Source organism: Gambusia affinis, linkage group LG13 (genome assembly GCF_019740435.1).
Source record: "Gambusia affinis linkage group LG13, SWU_Gaff_1.0, whole genome shotgun sequence".
In the NCBI taxonomy this organism is placed as follows: Eukaryota; Metazoa; Chordata; class Actinopteri; order Cyprinodontiformes; family Poeciliidae; genus Gambusia; species Gambusia affinis.
In genome coordinates this window covers 22,552,157-22,570,835 of record NC_057880.1, presented here as the reverse complement: position 1 = coordinate 22,570,835, position 18,679 = coordinate 22,552,157, and the positions used below count along the sequence as shown (strand labels likewise).

General features: G+C 37.3%; 1 protein-coding gene across 6 annotated transcripts in view; it reads left to right on the top strand.

Annotated features, from left to right (window-relative positions):
- The window catches only part of smap1 (small ArfGAP 1), an 80,602-nt gene that overhangs the window by 18,651 nt on the left and 43,272 nt on the right, over positions 1–18,679 (top strand). For 2 of the 6 annotated variants that reach the window (XM_044136009.1, XM_044136006.1), the window contains exons 5-6: positions 6,275–6,340; positions 9,538–9,615. In XM_044136009.1, coding sequence (XP_043991944.1) covers positions 6,275–6,340; positions 9,538–9,615 — 144 coding nt within the window. The remainder of the gene's footprint in view (positions 1–6,274; positions 6,341–9,537; positions 9,616–18,679) is intronic. The other 4 variants (XM_044136011.1, XM_044136008.1, XM_044136012.1 and 1 more) reach the window with 3 other exon arrangements.

Here is an 18,679-nt window from a genome sequence, read left to right as displayed (position 1 = left end):
CATATGAGTCACGGTAAAGCAGATAATAGAAGCCCGGAGGACTTTATTCATGCTGAAGTACGAGTGCATGCTCTCCATTTCCCCTGCTCCTGCAGCGTCGGTTCATTGTTGTGTCAAAGGTGAATTAGTAGCTGTGTGTGTGTGTGTGTGCGTCTTATTTCAGAGTGCATCTTGCCAACCCTCTGTGATGACTCCACTGATTGGCCTAAAAATGTCACAAGAGAGCAGCAGAGTTGCCGCGGGGGGGACTTTGCTTATTTTCAACCTTATTTGTCTGTGTTAGTCATTGAACTGTCCCGCCTGCTGTGGCACAGCCTCGGCCATGCCAACCTTGTTATCTGCCAATCCTCTTGACTTCAGCGGACATTAAAGGACCTGCAGCGAGAGTTTTTTCTCAGAGTTTTTCTGAGTTTTTTTTGCCTTTCATATCAGTGATTATATACTATTTCTGTTATCACCGAGGTTATTTGAGGAGGCGCCTTTTTTAGATTTATAGATGTGGCGTGACACCCTCCAGCTCACAGGCAGTGGTTGGTTTTAGTTGCCACCATAATGCGTTAAAGCTTAAATGTACGCCTGATATGTTAAAGAAAAAGTGCTTTGCTAGTAAGTGTCAGCATTATGAAAAGAGAACAAGGTCCAAGGGTATCACATCCCACAGGTCAGTGAAAAGTTTTAATTAGAAAAATAGTGAGGAAGAGAGAAGTTGGAAAGCTATGCTAGCTTGACTTTTAGCAAATTTAAGTGACCGTTGGCTGGAAGTGAGGGATGGGAGAGTGACTGATATTATTTTTGCCAGCTTATTCATGGCTTCTACTTGTACGAGTCGAGCTAATTTGTCTGTGAATGTAACACATGTGGTGGGACTCACAGACGGCGGTATTTACAGAAGTTGGAAATAGCTAGCTTAGATACCTCCTCCCTCCTGACGAGTTGATCAAATTACCGACTTTGACTGAATTCACACCACATGATTTACATCACCATGTCATAACCAGAGTTTCCCCTTAAAGTTTAAAAATGTACTAAAGACGAGATGCTAACCAGTTTTTTCGTACATGCTAGGCTACATGACGGTGCGGCATTGTCTCCATGGTAACCAACGGTTAGACGCACCTTCTCTATAATGCGATATTTTATATCTTTCTAATCATATTTACTTATAAAGTATATGAACGTTGGTCTGCTTACCTTGTAATAAGTGTTCACTGCTAATCCGCGGTTACACCGAGGGCTGACAGTCGTTATGATTGACGCCTGATATCCATCACCACGGTATCTTTCCTCAGTAAAAGTTATAAAATAAAATGACAAGTTTGGTTTGCATCCTTCTCTGTTTGTGCCGCCGACCGTGCTGCACCCTGTGACCATTTTTAAAGTGAAATCAACTAAATAAAAGCGATATTAGCTTACAGATGTTTTAGACTAGTTGGATAGGAGCGAATTGGTTGTTTTGATGTTCATCATGGCGGAGTGGGCGAGTTCTGGAGAGCATGACGTCACTATCTCTATTTTACTTATAGACTCTTTCTCCATTTTACTTATAGTGGTCCTAAAATCTACTCCGTCTCAGTTCAACTCAACTGTCGTCTTGTTCTCTACTCTTCTTCTCGTCTGTCTTCACCCTCCAGCTTCTTCCTCTTTGCATGTCTACCGCCGGGCTCACATCTCCTGCAGCTCTTAAGTCCAAGAAAGAGGAGGAGGAAACTTAAACGGGGAGCGGGGTAAAACCCGAAAAGACCCCAACAGAGGCAGAGAAGAGAGTGGAAAATGTTGTGAATTCAGCACCACAGGCAGCGAGAGCGTTTGATGCCTCTACAGTTGGTAGGGGAGACGGATGTAAATGGAGAAAGATGAAAACGTTTCTGTGTCCTGCCCTCAGTAGTCAGCATTAGTTTTCTGCCGGAGGGGCTTTAGAGAGGAGGAGGACTGATGTTTGCTGGATCACCTATTTTTGGAAATGTTTCTGGTTTTAGCATTAGAGGCCAAAAGGTGTTTTTTTTTGTTTGTTTTTTTAATCTGCAGGAGGAGAAAGTAAAGAGGCTTCTGATTCAAGACATTCAGTTATTTGTTAGAGCTCATAAGACATCAGAGTTATTGCTAAAAATTTAAAACTCGATACAAATGATAACAAATTTTGATGGACAATAAATTGTCAGTAATTATTGCGATAAACGATAAGATCATTTTCAAGTAATGGGATAATGATGGAAGTTCGTCCTGTGAACGTTTAATAAACTTTAATTTTTTAAAGAACATTAAACACTGGAACTGGAAGATATTTTAAATACTCCAAATAGCAACAAATAAAACAGAAATATAAATCTACATGCAATTAAAACCATAAATAAAGTGAATTATTAAATCTGTCTTTGAAAAATACTAATAATCAATGGAAATGGAAATTATCCATTTATCATGCAATTAATTTCTTATTTGCTTTCTTACTGACACTAAGAAAAATGCACATTTTTATAAAGGAGACTTCTTTCTAGTTAAGAGTAAAATGTACAAAATGATCTGTTGCAATATTACTAAAATTTTAATTTCCATAATTTGGTTAAAACCAATAAGTATTGAAAAATGTATCTTTCATTTTATATATACATATATATAAAATAGATAAAATTTTGTATAATTTCAAGATAAAATTTAGTATAAATGTAAATATCCTTTTTGGAAGGGTGTAAATTTTGACTGCGTTTTATTTTATCCTAACTGTTTTTATCTTTAGTTTGTCTCACAATAACAGATTTTGTTTCACAATAATTTGTCACAGAAGTTATTGTGATAAACGATAATATTGTTATATTGAAACTGTCTTCAACTCATGTAATTGTGAAAATGGCTTTTTAATGTGAGTATACTATCTTAAAGATAAAAAACTTTTAATTCCTTAAGAACATTTAACACTGAAACTGGAAAACATTTCAAATATGCAAAACTAATAAAAACGAATCTTGAAGTCTTGGATGGTTGCACTACTTTATTTTGTTGCTTTACTATCTAATAGCTGATTGAATCTTCTTTTTTGTTTTGTTAATTTGTTCCACAGACGAAAGAATGAAACAGTATTAGTAAGACTATCATTGCTCACAATACAAACAAAATTGTGTATTAATTTTGCTCATGTTTTTTGGTAAAACTGAATAAACTGATTATTTGAGGAGCAGAAAAATATCCTCCAGCCTGACAGTTTTGTGTCTTGATACAAATTCTCTTGTATTTGTATCAAAATAATCTCTCACCTTCTAGAAAACACTATGAAATTCTCTGCTTTTTACACGGCCCTGTTCTGTTTTTCCGTCCTTTTGACCTTAAAACTCTCGGCACATTTTTGAAACACGCAGTCGAGAAGAAGCTTAAGCTAGACGAGGCGAAAATCTCCCGGGAAGCTGCGATGCATCGAGAAATGGAGCAAACACCCAGACGGCAAAGCATAAATAGGAGCGAGATGCAGACAAGGCCACGGTTGCATCAGAAGTTAAATCTGTTAACTGTCAGCAGAAGAGCTGCAGGAAGTTCTGTGGATCAGTACGGGTCGCGGCGACAGATTGAGAATGGCAGTAATGATGGAAGCTCTTTCATTTCTTGTTGCTCACCTGCTTTTATGACGGATTTTGTGGGCACTAGGCGGCTGAAAGCATTAGCAGCGCTTTTCACTTACTCGGTTTGAAGTCTCCGGAGTGTCCTGAACATGAAAGTGCCGTGCATGCAAATGGAGAAATGAAAATGAACCTTTCCTTACTTTGTTCTTTCCGTCTCTCCCTAAAGTCTTTAGCTATTCCTCCTTATCCTTTATTCATCTGCCTCTGTATGTGCAGAGCCACATTGTGAGTTTTTCTGCCTGACATCGGACCAGAAGGACGAAGTTTTGCACCATAATGTCAATGTAAGCCTGAGTGTGGGCTGCTCTGATCAGCATTATTAAAGTTCATATATCTTTTTTTTTTTTTTTTTTTTTTGCTTTTTTAAAAAAAAATCTCTTCTGATCTCGGTTCTCCTTGTTCTGATTTCTGTACATTTGTTTACAACATGCTTTCAGTTCACTTTAAAGAGTAGCTAAACCCCAGGTTAACTTTTTTTCTTTAAGATAAAATGTATATATTGAACCTTAGGGGTCTTACTATCTTCATGTTACTTTGCAAATTTTGACATTTTTGTCAAACAATAGTTTAATTCTGCAATATTTGGCCTAAAACAGTCTCAGTGCTGCCCTCTTTGGGTTGAACTCTGGCTACTGCAGTTAGAATTTCCTACTGGTTATAATGGCACAACTCTGCATCCGGGTAAAAAAACAAACAAAATACAGACACAATAACATAAACATAAACAGATCATAGGAATAGTTCAGACCGATTTAAAACAGTGGCACCACCATGACATCTAAAAATAAGAGAAAAACAAGAAAACTGAATTAATGTCTAAGATAAAAACATCTTGAAGTGCAATATGGTTAAAGGAGAACAGCATTTATTTCTGTCTAGATGATGAACTGCTTAAAACAATAATTATTACTTATTTCTAACTAATATTCTCCCTTATAAATTAGTAAACCAAGGATAGGTGGATAAATTGTTAAACTCGCCAGATGTTCTGTGTTTTTGTTTGTAAATGAACCCTTGAGGTTTTCCTGTGTTTGTTTTGAGCAACTTGTGTTGTCTGGTTGCTTTTCCTTCTTTCTTCTCTTTTTGAAACTGAGTTTTTATTGGTCGTTTTCCATTTTTATCAAACACAGAACATTTATCACATGAGGCATTATTTAATTTCTAACAAAGGTGGACATAGTTATAGGTATGAAGCAACATTCAGATTTAATTTTCAATTTTTGAAGCAGCATAAATAATTTCACTGATTGTTTTCGTGAAATCTAATCCATCCATTCCAGCATCTTTTTTTTTTTTAGTAAAGTTCAGATTCCAGTTTCAGTGTGAATGTTTCCATTTGGTGGGTTTCCTCCATCAGATCCAACCAGTCTTGCAGCCATTTTCGAGTGAAATTTTTTTTATTTTTTTTTGTCTGTATTACTGAAAACATTTTAAGACCCAAAATTGACTTTTCCAGATTATCCTTGATTTTTGTGCAGGACCAAAAAATTTATGATTTGCCTCTGTGTCCTTGCAAACTGTGGTCCGTCTGCACCCCCTAGTGGCCCATTAGGTACTGCATGTAAACATACGTGTATTTGCTGTGATGTGAGCTCAAAGTGCAGCACTACAGTTAGCTTACCAAACGATTATGTTTAAAAATAACAACGGGTAAATGGCTTAAGACGGGATCACTAAAAAGAAAACCTGAAAATACTAGTTTCTCAGAGTGAGTTGTTCAAAAACATGTTTTTGAACATTGTAACAATACATAGCATCCTGCAGACATGCAGATCTCCGGCTGTGCTGAATGCGATATGATGTCGAAGAGGTGGCGAATAGAGCTGCGCCCTACGCTGACTAACTGCATTTTAACACCTAAAATAAAATAATTTACTCTAGGTGTTAAGGTTTAGGGTGAGGCGGTGATCAGAGCTGCATTTTAACACCTAAAATAAAATTATTTATGTTGCACTATCTGGCTGAAAGAAATATTTTTGCCAAAGCAACTCAAGTCTGTTTTCTTTTATTATGCCCCTAAATTCCAAATATCCCTAAAATGTTATTAGTGCACATAACACTTGCAGTAAAGAACTTTTTTGCTTTCCATGTGTTTTCCATCATTGGAGAACTTAGAATGCATATCCTCAGAATCTGTAAATGACTCAAAATGCCTGTAGTAGACTTGCTCACATCTAAAATAAAGTTATTTTACTTTAGGTGTTAAGGGTTAGAGTTGAGAGGTGAACAGCGCTGCACCCCACGCTGACTAACTGCATTTTAACAACTCACTTCAGTTTGTATATTAAGATACTGTGTTATGCAGGGGGAAATTTTGGCCTGAAAAAGTTTGAGAATCGCTGATCTAAAAGAGCTTTTCCCTGCTTTTCATAACTGCTTTAAAACCCAGTTATGAATTCAGAAATCCACTGCTTGGTGAAACAACTAGAACAAAGGTCCAGCCATGCTCAGTCTTTCCCAGAGGTCAGCAGCGGCTAATAAAGCCTCCGTAACTTTTAGGACTTAAGACTCACTACTGTGTACAAGAAGCAAATCCTCCTTTACTCCTAATTAACTCTCTGCTCTCTTTTCTCTTCTCCAATGCCCTTTTCCATGCTCGTCTAAATGTTCTGTCTTTTTTTCTTTTTCTCGTTTTCATGTCTAACGGACGATTTTCTGTCTTTCAGCAGAAAGCTGAGGCGGCTGCTCCTTCCACCTCGCCTTCCTCCCAGGCTGACAAGACCAGATCAGAGGTGTGGGTTTCTTCTTTATCCTGCAAAACCGTTTATCTTGCCTCGCTGTGTTGCAGCGATAGACTAAGAGGAGATTTAGAGTTCAGCTCTTGTGCGTCTTACCCCCCCAGTACTAAAATATTGTTTATAAGAATTGTGTTTTAGACCATAAGTTGTTTCATATATCAATTGTGCTGATAATTCCTTTCACAAATTCCTGATTCCATTCTTACTTTTTTAAGTCTGCTGATACTTTTATTTAGTCACATTCACATGGTCAGTTTTCCTGAGTCCTGCTGGCTAAACAGACAGAAACTGATTGAAAACGTAAACGTTGAGGTGTCAGTCAGCATTATTTGTGAAGGAGTGAAGTTTTCTGTTTTATTAGAGGCGATCAGGTAGGAGTATAATGGCCTTCTAATGCTGCACTAACAAATTGGGTAATGCTAGCATCATTAGCTCCCAGCTAATGGAGTCAGAGACCTGGAGCGGGGCAGAGAGGTTTGGAGATAATATGCTCAGACTCTCTCACAGACGTTTACAAAACCGTAACGATGCCAGTCAGTTAAGATCATTGATCAGTCAACACAAAATGACGTTTTTAAAAAATAATTAGCTTTATTTGGTGGAAAATCCCTTTCAGATTGGTAGAAATCATCTCAATTCAATTCATATTACTTTTTTTAAACAAGGCCAGGATGGTTTAGATACAAAAAACATCATTTAGGAACTTAATATTGTATTAATTAGGATTATCTGTAATAGTTATAGATATAATATTTATAATTTAATTTTGTTTGTTTTATTTTTATCTAAGGATATCTTTCTTGAAAATTAAATCTTGCATCTCAATTAGACAACCTGTATAAATGTCAAAATACAATCAAATCCAATATTTCTTTAATCTGAAGCATTCAATTCAGACAAAAAGCAAAAGCAGAGAATCTCTTGCAAAGAGGCAAATACATTTTAAATTTCATCACATCAGATTTATCTAAATTGCTTTTATTAAAAAGGTTGAGGTACAAAAAGCAGAATTTAAGGTTATTTTCTATATAAACATAAGTTTTTTTTTATTTTTGTTTCATATTTTGTTTTATCTTAATATTTTTCTTTTGTAAATCTGATCTTTGATGTCAATGAAACAAAGATCAAGTTAAAATAAAATGAAATATATTTGTTAAATCTGAAAAATTTAAAAGCAGAATAAATCTTTCAGAGGATTAAATACTTGTTATAGCACATTAGCTGCTTAATTGCTATAATTTTTCCTGCTTCTTGTTTATATCTGAGAAAAATAGTCAGGAGTTTAAAAATGTAAGGAGTACAGTCGCCAGATAATTTCTCATTGTGAGCATTTTTCCTTATTTTCTGGTTTATATTCTCTTATTTCATCCTTTTATTCCTCCAAGATGAAGAATTACAGCAGCTGCTGCAGTCAAAGCAGATTCCCTTGTCTGGTTTGATTTCCATCCTCTTAAATATTGATCCATTCATACCTCTGTTCATCAAGATCCCAGAAGAAATATCAGCCTCTCCACATAAATAAATACCAACAACTAAGCAGCAAGTGAAGAGCAGAGGCATCTGAGAGTTATTGTCACTATAATGACAAGATTATAGGCTACGCTCGCTAAACTGCAGCCTCTCTGGCAACCATTACCTGAACCCTGTAGGCAATCAACACAGCCTCATTTGCACATAACACAGAAACATTAACCTGAAAAAGTACGTCAGCTTTGTCCTGCTGGATGATGTCTGCGTGTTAAATATGCACACTGAGTGCAATAATATCACATAAGGGATACACAGCTAGTCCTAGATGTGACTTACAGCAAACCTTTGTGATGGGGACAGAAGCTTCACCCTGTGTGGTGCTATGATGGACGTTAGATGGGCCGGTGAGGAAGAAAAGTGCCTTCATTTTGCTTTCTATAATCATATAATCACTATTTGGTGTTATTTTTGACACCAAATAGTGATCATAGGATGTGTTTTTCTAGAAACGTTATCTTATTTGGCTAGTTGAAGTGTAATTAAATAAATAACCTGAACTCTTAAGTCCATTATGTGCAGTATTAATATCTCTTGAACTTTTTTTTTTACATTTTGTGATGTTATAACTATGCTATTCAATGTTTTTTTGTAATAATCACATTTACAATGTAAATATAACGCATGCTTTAAAAGGTTGTTTTACTCACCATAATGCAACAGCAACGCTGGATAAAAGTGTTATTTTTAGAGGAATGAAAACATTAAACTTCCTTTCTTTATATATATTTTTTAATGTAGCAAATCCTATTGATTTTATTATCTAAAGTGTTATAATTGGACATTTAATATGTTGTGTTACTGATGTTATATTAAGTGTGTGCAACTGTTTTTACAGTGACTGCAGTAAAGGTGGTTTTATGATTTGGACCAAAGTTAAAAGTAGCCATGGCAACGGCTAATGGGGGTCCAGATTAACAAACAACCAAACACAAACTTTAATTCAATTTTATGTAATATATAAACATAGAGTGTAATATTAGAGTGAATTTAACATTACAGCCTAAGAATAACAATATAAAAACATTAGCTAATAACCTGAGAAGTGCGGCATGCATTTTTATTCACCACTCAGGCTCCGCCCACACATGAATTTTATTTTATTTTATTCCTAAAACAGGAAAGTTTGCAACCTTTTGTGTCCCATTTCCACACATTTTGTTTTTAGGGAAGACAAAATCTGTCCCAGACTAAAAATTTTGCCGGTTTGTAAAAATGTTGACACATTAGCTTGACTTTTAGCTTGACCTATGACCCCAAACATTTCAAATATAACAACAATGGCAGATTTCATGTTCTTGTTTGCAGAACTGCGCTAAACGTTCCTCAGCAACTGCACACGTTTTGTTGTTCACCTTTCTTGTGCATTTCTTTATTACTGCTAACCTCACATGGAGGCTTTACGTCCCATACTCCTTGTTTAGCGCCACCTACAGGCCTAGAGGTGTAAAAGTAGCGTTTTGGGCCATTCAAAGAGTAGTAAGGGTTGTATTTCCTGGAATAAAATTTAAAATTCAAGGTAGAAAACATAAAATTTTAATTTTTCCAAACTACATTTTTTTTTTAGATTTGGGATCTTAAATGCCAAGTTATGTTCTCTCATCTTAACTTTGGACTTACTTTCTAACTTTTTTTGGGAGTAATATTTTCTTTCTTGTCTGCAGAAGGAGCGTGACAAGAAGAAAGAGGAGAAGAAGAAAGAAAAGGATGCTGACAAAGTGGAAAGACACAGCAACTCTAAGGTACAAATAACATAAAATTTCAGCAATAAAACTGAGCAACTGGGACAAAAATTCAGTCGATATAATCCAAAAGTGTGTCAGTTTAACCAGGCATTACCGTTTACACTTTTACAACCTTTTCAGCATGTCAATGTTCTTCTTAGGCCTTCTAATGAGCCATCATTGGATCCAGGTGATTTAAACCAGGGAGAGAACTAAGACATGCAGGATGCCGGCCCTCCAGGACCCACTTTGGGCCCCCCTGGCTTAAAACATACATTTCTGTAGTTATTATGCTGCATGGTGGCAGCTACATTTTAGCGTTAGGGGATATAACTCAGCTGAATGATGTCACTTGATTTTTAGAAACATTTTCCATCAAATCACAAATATGAAAGGACCCGACTCAGATATTAAACCTTCATAAATCTGTAAAAGAGAAATAACAAAGGCTGTGGCTGTGCTCCCTCTGTCAACATTACAGGAAAAAAGATGATTTGTTTGTTTGTTTCCTGCGGTGGCACCACTGACTCACAAACACGATGGCTATTATGTGAAGAGGCAAATATAAACATTGCAATTTTACAAATTCCCCAATCTCAACAGTCACTGTGTGGAAATAAACATTTCCTGATGCTCTCGCCTGCGGATAACTCAATGTTCCAACCAATGTCCACTATGTCTAGTTAGCCTTTGTGATGGGGACTGCAGCTTCACCCTGTGCTGTGTTATAATGGACATTAGATGGGCTGCTGGTGGAGAGAAGTACCTTCATTTTGCTTTCCTGTCAAACATTGCACTTTATTATGATCGGAGTCTAATTCATGGTGTTATTTTTACACCAAATAGTGATTACAGGATGTGGTTTTCTAGAAACGTTATCTTATTTGGCTTGTTGAAGTGTAATTAAATAAATAATCTGAACTCTTAAGCCCATTATGTACAGTATTAATATAATCTCGCCTGCTGATTACTCAACGTTCCAACCAATGTCCACTATGTCTAGTTAGCCTAAGTAGCATCCAGGAGATGCTAATCAGATTCACTTGATTAATTAATAATCAGTAAGTGTGACCACCAATAGTAAAGCAAGTGTGTTTTAACACAATGACAAAGTGGAAAGACATCAAAAATAAATAAAAAGCAGAGTTCCTCCTCTGTTAGCATGTTAGCATATATTGAAGTTTTGTGGCAGTAGCTAGAAAAGCACTGAATAGTTATGAGTTGTATGGAAGTGCTGAAGAGAAAAGCTACTTTTTTCTAAAAAGAGTGGCAGCATAAGTTCTGGACCATCCATGTTACTGGATAGCGTAGCGCCTATTAGCCGCTACAGCTAATGATGCAGAAAACAAAGCTATTCCAAAGTCGAATGAACAGGAATCCGTCACAAAAAAGTTAATTTCTTATCAGATTTCTACACAATGTGACTTATTTTAAACTGAGCTGTGTTCTCTCTAGATAAAAATCTGTAGACAGTTTGGTTTCTGTCAAGATACAAGAAAGGATTAAATGAATTTCTCTTTTTTACCGGACAACTACTTTAATTTTACAAAATCGCCACTGTAGGATGTTTTTTAAAATATTTATCTTATAGGGTAACTGTTATGAATATTTTGATGCTCTACGAAGAAACAAGGCAATTAGTCCAGTTTTTGTCATTTATTGAAGTTGCAGAGGTTACAGCGGATGCAGTGCGCCACAACAAAGAAAAAATGACACTTAAAAAAAAACAAGTGAACAACAACTCAAAACCACATGTATAATCTTTTTTTTTTTTTTTTTACTCAGTGTTGACCTTACTCCACACACACATATGGGTTGCCATGGAAACCGACTGACAACAGCTCCTCCAGCCGGCAGAGCAGAAATTACATTCAAGTCTTATAAGGAGAATCAAAAAAGAAACAAGCAAAGAACAGGACATAAAAACCACAACACATAACAATCAGTCTGTTGCAGTTTTAGGTTTTCAGGCTTTATTTATAATTCGTAATTATTAATAAGTGATTGTCTGAACATCAGCGGTTGGTGATTAGCTAATTTATACAACATCTCTACTGATGATCTGTCAGAGGGCCGGTGTGTGGATTTTACGCTCAACATATTAGCATGAGTATCTTAATTTAGCTCTGTCAACATATTTAACACAAATCCATGTCAGGATTTTTTACCTTAAAGTTCCTAAACTTAGTGCTAGTTATGAAATCTGGCCTCCAAGCAACACAAAGAGGATTACACTCTCAGTTGGCAGAGATTTGGCTTCATACATATTGCAGCAGTAAAATAGAACGAAGCAAAAAGAGCTGCTGCCTGTGATGCGTTATGAATTGATGATGTGTGACGAGAGGAAGGCCAACCTGATTCCTCATGGGGAAGTCCTCATCAACACTCATGTTGCTCACAGATGCTTTTGTGCATCAGTCAAGCACAGTGGCACAAAAATCCCAACGCATTGACCTCGGTTTGCTTTAAACAGGCTTCTGAAGCGGTAAATGTTGTTTTTGTCCTGTTAGCTTCACAAGTACAGACATTGCTGCTGGTATTTATTTCTAGCTATGTCTGGCTTGTTTCTTACATCAGACCAGCACTGGTAAAAGACGCCCCAATATTTTGACAGAAAACGGGTGTCAAGCTAAACGAAAGTCAACCATCAGTGTCACTGGATGGAAAGAAGTGACATCAAAATGAAATCTAAGCTCACTGTTTTCTTTTAATTGACTGCTCTTTAGCAGGCTACAGCTGGTACGTAAAGCGATTGTATGCATATTTATAATCAGAGTGCGAACAAGGTAGAGAAGGTAGGAATTTTTGGGTCATTGCTGGTAAATGTAGAGCATTTCTGTGACCTGTGAAGGGAAAAGGGATTAGTTCTGCTCCCAGCAGTATGACTTTCTGTGTGTGTGTGTGTGTGTGTGTGTGTGTGTGTGTGTGTGTTTCTTGTTGTTCTGTATGGAGCTAGAATATGGGCTATACACAAGGGAGCCAACTGACAGAAAAACCTGATATCTCTGTCATTTGTTTTCACTCTTCACACAGATCAATCTTTGTTTGTTGTTTATCTATAGCTGTGTTTGCATTTATTATATAAGAGCACAACTTGGAAAGTAAATTCACCCAATGGAAAAAATGGCAATTTCAAAAAAACTTGTTTTATGCTAAAATGTTTTGGCGATAGGTTCAGGTGTTTTTTTTGGTTTATTACGTAAAACTACAATGGAAACAATTTTTTCCACATCACATGAGTCACATGTTAGACAAGCGGACGTTCCTACTGGCGCAAACCACGAAGAAGACGATGACAGGAAGTGGTTGGAGGATCATGGCGCTGCATGATTTTTAATTTCTCATGTTAATAAACTTATTTACGTTTGATTTTATTTTGATTTCTTATTTAATGGAAACACAGTCATTGCGAAATTGTGTTTTATTAGTAGCTAGTTTATTTGGTTTGCAAAACTGAGCAAAATATTTAAAGCGGACTTATTTTGCTTTCTTGAACAGGTTAGGTTAGTTCTATGGGCTATATAAAAATTTTTGTTACATTGTTTTGCACAAAATCATTGTTAGATAATGATATTTCTTTCTAATCAGTTCTACCTATTTTGAGTTGCTTTAGGGCCTTTAAATCCACTTAAATCCATATAAACCACTGCTGCGAGCCTCGCCCCATAACTCAACGTTTACACTCGCACCTCAAAAATGGCTGTAAGCAGGTGGCGTAGAGGGTAGCGTGCCTCACGTTTGGAGGCCTTCAGTCCTCGACGCGGCCGTCGCGGGTTCGATTCCCGGACCCGACGACATTTGCTGCATGTCTTCCCCCCTCTCCGTCCCCCTTTCCTGTCAGCCTACTGTGGTATAAGGGACACTAGAGCCCACAAAAAGGACCCCCTGGTGGGGAAAAAAAGAAAAAAAAAAGAAAAAGAAAATGGCTGTAAGCAGATGAGCAATTATGCAACAATACATCTTTGAAAAGCATTGACAGAGCCTCCTTCACAACCAACAAGAGTGCAGCAAGTGGTTTCTGGGTGGTAAGTCAACAACAAAATAGAGTTTTCCAGAAGCCATTGTATGACCAGCTGACCAAATGTGCTGGAGTTCTGCTTGGTGATGGGCTGGGCCCAAAACTATAACCTAGGCACTCCCCTAGGTTAAGGGGAGTGCCTGCTGATCTGTGAGGCTACATTCTGCAGGTTTCTGAAGCAACTAATTTTCTAGGAATGTTTTTCTCTAAAGCTGGCTAGGGTTTTTGTTTTAAGTTAAGTTAAGTTAAGGTTGCTCTTAGAAGCATTTGAGAACCAAATAGAAGTATAAAAATGTACAAAATGTGAATTTTGCATAATATTTCCCCTTTAGCTAACCACAGTTCATTCATGATTTGATTCCATGTATGGCCAGGTCAGCTAGCATAGCTAATCACTGCTTTGTGTATTTTTCAGGTTGCCTTTGTTTGATATTAATGTTAGTTTCATGATCTGAAACGTTCAAATGTGACAAAATCTCAAGCAGAAAGACGGTAAGAGGACAAACGGTTCTTCGTGTGCTGGCAGCGATATGCGTTGTTGTTCGCCTGCCCTTCATCCCTCTCCTCCTTATCAGCTGTTCTCCCTCCGCTGAAGAGCCCCCGTGTCAAGGAGACATTTGAGGACATTCCCCGTGTGTGTTAGATTGTGTGTGTCAGTGCAGAGGAGAGACAGAGAAGGAGAGACTTGTTAGTCCAAGTGCATGCTGACGTGCTGAAAGCTGTTTAATCTTTGGTGCAGCGGGGAACATGCTGACAGCCATGCTTTTCTTTCCCCTGTTTTTTCTTCTTGGAGTGTGCAATTTCTGCTCTTCCTGCCCCTGAAGTAGAGACCTGCTGTACTATTGAGACACGGTGCGATCGTGCATCAGAACGTGTACATGAGATGAAGTACACACAAAAAGACTGTTTTCACATTCAAGAGGGGCAAACCATTAACAGTTCATTCCTTAACTTCCTCCAAACACCAGATTTTAATCAATAACACTGGTGTTATTGATTAAATCAGTATTCCTCAAACTTTTTCAGGACCACTTAGCATATTTAAGAAACACTCATAGACCACCTAACTTGAAATTTCACCTGCAATAACACAACATCTTACTATAAACAACCTGAAACAAAAAGATTAGTCTCTGTTCCTCCTAATTTGAAGAGTTGCGTTGTTTTGTAAATGTGACTGGCCACAAAAAAAAACTATGAACAGGCCTAGTAGAGTTATTTACATGATAGAAAACACACATGGGTATCAAAATTGTTTTCTGTGTTGTTGTGCACAAAGCATGATAAAAGAAATAGACTTGAGTTGACTTGGAAAAAATATTTTCTTTCAGCCAGTAGATAGTCAGGCATAAATCATTTTATTTTAGATGTTAAAATGCAGTTAGTCAGCGTGGGGCGCAGCGCTGCTCACCGCCTCATCACAGTCATATTGCATTCAGCGCAGCTGCAGATCTAGATCTGCATGCCTGTGGTAATAATGTTCAAAAACATAAATTCTGCAACTCAGACTGAGAAACTTTCCACCGGTATCTTCATTTTAGTGACCCGGCCATTTATCCATTGTTATCATTTGGTTAAGCTAACTATAGCATCACACTTTGAGCTCATCTCATGCACTACCTCGCATGACCACAGTCTGAGAAAGACTGGATTAAAATTAAAATTAAATCTTACTGTAGTAAGTATCTCTGATGTTTTGATGAGGGTTAAAGAAATCATGACATTTTGAGAAATACAGCTAAGCATGTCTTGTTTAAGAAGATTGTTCTTTTTCCTTAAATCAGTTCAGGCCCTTATAACGACACTCCTAATTTTGCTGTTTTGGCAGCAGTGTCATATTTACCCTAATCTTGCAGGGGAGCTCATCTGTTGTCACTCGATAAGGTTGTACAACTGAAGGTGAGCAAACAGATTGAGGAAAATGAAGTAAGACATTCACTATGTAACACAGAGTTGGTCACAAAGTAGTAATGATTGATAATGCAGGCTGTGTATTTATATCATCAACAAATGGATTTTTCTTAACTGAGGGTTTTATGGAGTTCAGTGTTACAGAATATAATACAATAAGTTACTGGTCCACTGCTGCTATGCTAAATATGAGAAAGATGATTGTTCTAGTTAATCCAAAACCAAAGGTAAAATTTAAACGTGACCTATTATGCTTCCTTAAACAGTTTAGGATAGTCCTACAGGCTATGCAGAAAATTATTTGCCCAAAATTATTCTCACGTAATGAGATTTTAGTCTGGTCAGTTCTGCCTAATTGGAACTATTTTCAGAGTGAGCTTATTTGTCACATTAAATCCAATAATTATACAAATTTACATCTTTAAAAATCAGAAGCACAACCAACAAGAATGCAGCAAGTGGTTTATTGTTTATAAGTTAGCAACAAAACACTTTTCTCTTCCAGCAGCCATTGTACGACGCATGCAGCAGTAAAACAAACTGACTGAATATGCTGGAGCTCAGCTTGGGTTGCTAAGTGACGGGTGTAATTCCGCTGCAGTTGCTAGGTAACGGCACAGTGCCCGTCGATCGCGACTCAATAATTGAGAGGTTTTTGAAATGGCTCATTTTCCAGACACCAATAGAAGATTAACCTATTGGCAAAAAATGTCTGGTTGTTTGCTTTTTTTTTAAATTGCTTGGGTTGATTTTAAAAGCAGTATAAACCCAAGTGGAAGTATAAAAACGTGAAAATAGTGAATTTTGCTTATTAGGTCTCCTTTAAATAAACAACAGGAAGCCTTGTTTGCACCAACTTGTGTACTTGTCTTTACCACAACAGAAGAAAACTTTAATTGAAGTTTTCAGTGGGTTTATGTTGCGTAGTTGGGGAAATGTGTTCCTCGATATCTCGAAGTCTTCATGTTTTTAATGCGTTTCTGCTCCACACCCCCGATTTAGATGGTTGAATTAGCTGCTCTGCACTCCACTGAGTTCTGCAGCAGCATGTAAATGAGCCGTTCATTTAAATCAGATGTGCTCAAGCAGGAAGACAACTAAAATCGACACAATATTGGACCCTGAGGACCAGAACTGCCCAGCCCTGTTGAAGAGCGTGTGTGATGTTATCTGCTACATCGAGCAGCTTGTGCAGCGTTTTTCTGTTCTGTATTATCTCTGCAAGCTTCAAATCAGTCAGCACGTAATTCGGTTTGTTCATTTCTTGGCTGAGTTTAGGCATAGCATATATTATTCATCCTGAATCAAACACATGTAGACATCTTTGAGCTTTTATGAGAACACCAAGCATTAAGATTTGACTCTACAACTAGCATTGTGGTTTTTAAGAGCATTTTTTTTTTTTCTAAAAAAGCAAACTCTGCCTAAAAATCTGTCTCAGTTCAGTTGACGTGAACTCTGGTGCAGTTTGAATTTATATGTGAATGCCAAGCAGACTGGAGACCGCTCCAAAAGCAGGAAGCAGATGTTAGCACAGGGCATTCTGGGTAAATACAACCAAAATAAACTCAACAGTCTAGCGCTAGCGGCAGAAATGACTGGTGATCGTGTGCCAACAAAAAAAAAAAGAAATCCCACAACTGCTAAAATTTGACCCCACTACATCTTTGTTTTTCATTTCACAAAGAAGGAAGTTGTGCTCAGTGTCTTCTTCAGAGGTTCTTGTGTCATTTCCTTCAGTGGTTTGTGGTGCAGCACCACCACAGGTGAGTTAGGGAACAGGTTTTCAAAGGGTTTGTTTTATCTGAAAATGAAACAAATGTGGAGATTTTTCCCCCCAAATCAAACCAAATCTACTGGATTGTGGTGTGAAAACACCCAAATACAACTATAATTTTTCATCTGCTGCAACTTGTTAAAGCGAGACAAATTTTTGTCTTTAACAAAGTATTTTAATTGCAATATTTTGACTAAAGTGCCAGTTTAAACAGATTTCGTTCCCACACCCACAGTAAAGTATTACCATTCAAGAAGACTAACCTCCATTGACCAGCAGTCAGAAACAAAAACTTTCTGGTTCAGATTCCCCTTACTGAGGCTGAAATGAGTTTATTTTCCTCCTTTTAGTAATTCATGTGGCATTTTTCTTCTTTACTCAGTAGTATAACGTCCTGATCGTTGACCTCCACCATTCAAGCATCGTTTCAACTGAACTCCTTCATATTAGCAACCGAATAGCGTGTAGATGGATAAATGTATATAGACACTTGTATGAATGTATGTAGATGTATAAACAGAGATCTGTTATGCCTATAGCTTGAAATTAACCAGTACCAGTGATTTTTCAACTCAGTCTTTTATTAGATGTGCAGCAGATATGAAATACACTCTTCATTCAATCCTACAGTAAGAAAATCCACACAGATACTGGTAATACAAGTAGGCTCTGAAAGTAGAATATCAAGTGGTTGTCTTTCTTCTCTCTCTGCTCTTCTGTGAACTATTTTTATCCAGCCGGATTGGGACTGCCAGAGCTCACCTTTGTGTCTTTCTCCTTACTTCCAATCCAGTGCCTGCAGGCAATAATTAAACTGCAGCCCTGATTGGAAGCTGGCGTCTTAGAGGATGTGTTTGCACTCAAGGTTTCAAAAAGATTGGGTACAAAAGAAACCCACGATTTATTCACCTGCATTTGGCTTTCAGGTGATCTTATTCTTAATTACAAGGAAGGAGATGTCTATGTCTACTTGTAGATGTCTATATTTTTCACACTGAATGAGATTATATGTGGAAAACGGTGATAAAATGACCAATATCCTCTTATTATGTCCTTTCTTTTAATGTTAAAACCTGTTTTTATTTAGCCTGCAATGAACAAAGAGGTACATTAATGGCAAAGTATTGGGTGCACTCGATCAATAAGCTGTTAACCCTCCTTGCTTGTTTGGAGTTGTTGTAATTATAGCTAAAAGCCCAATGTTGGAGCTGTACGCCAGTCAGCACTTTCTGATCACCCACCTAATGTTGAAGTGGCCCCTTTGTTGCTATTATGGCTCCCAACGCTGCACAGAACATAAAAAATGAAAGGATTAGGAGTTGCTCAGGGATCCGCCGGCCCAGACGTCAGCCTGTAGAAACAGTTTGATGGTAACC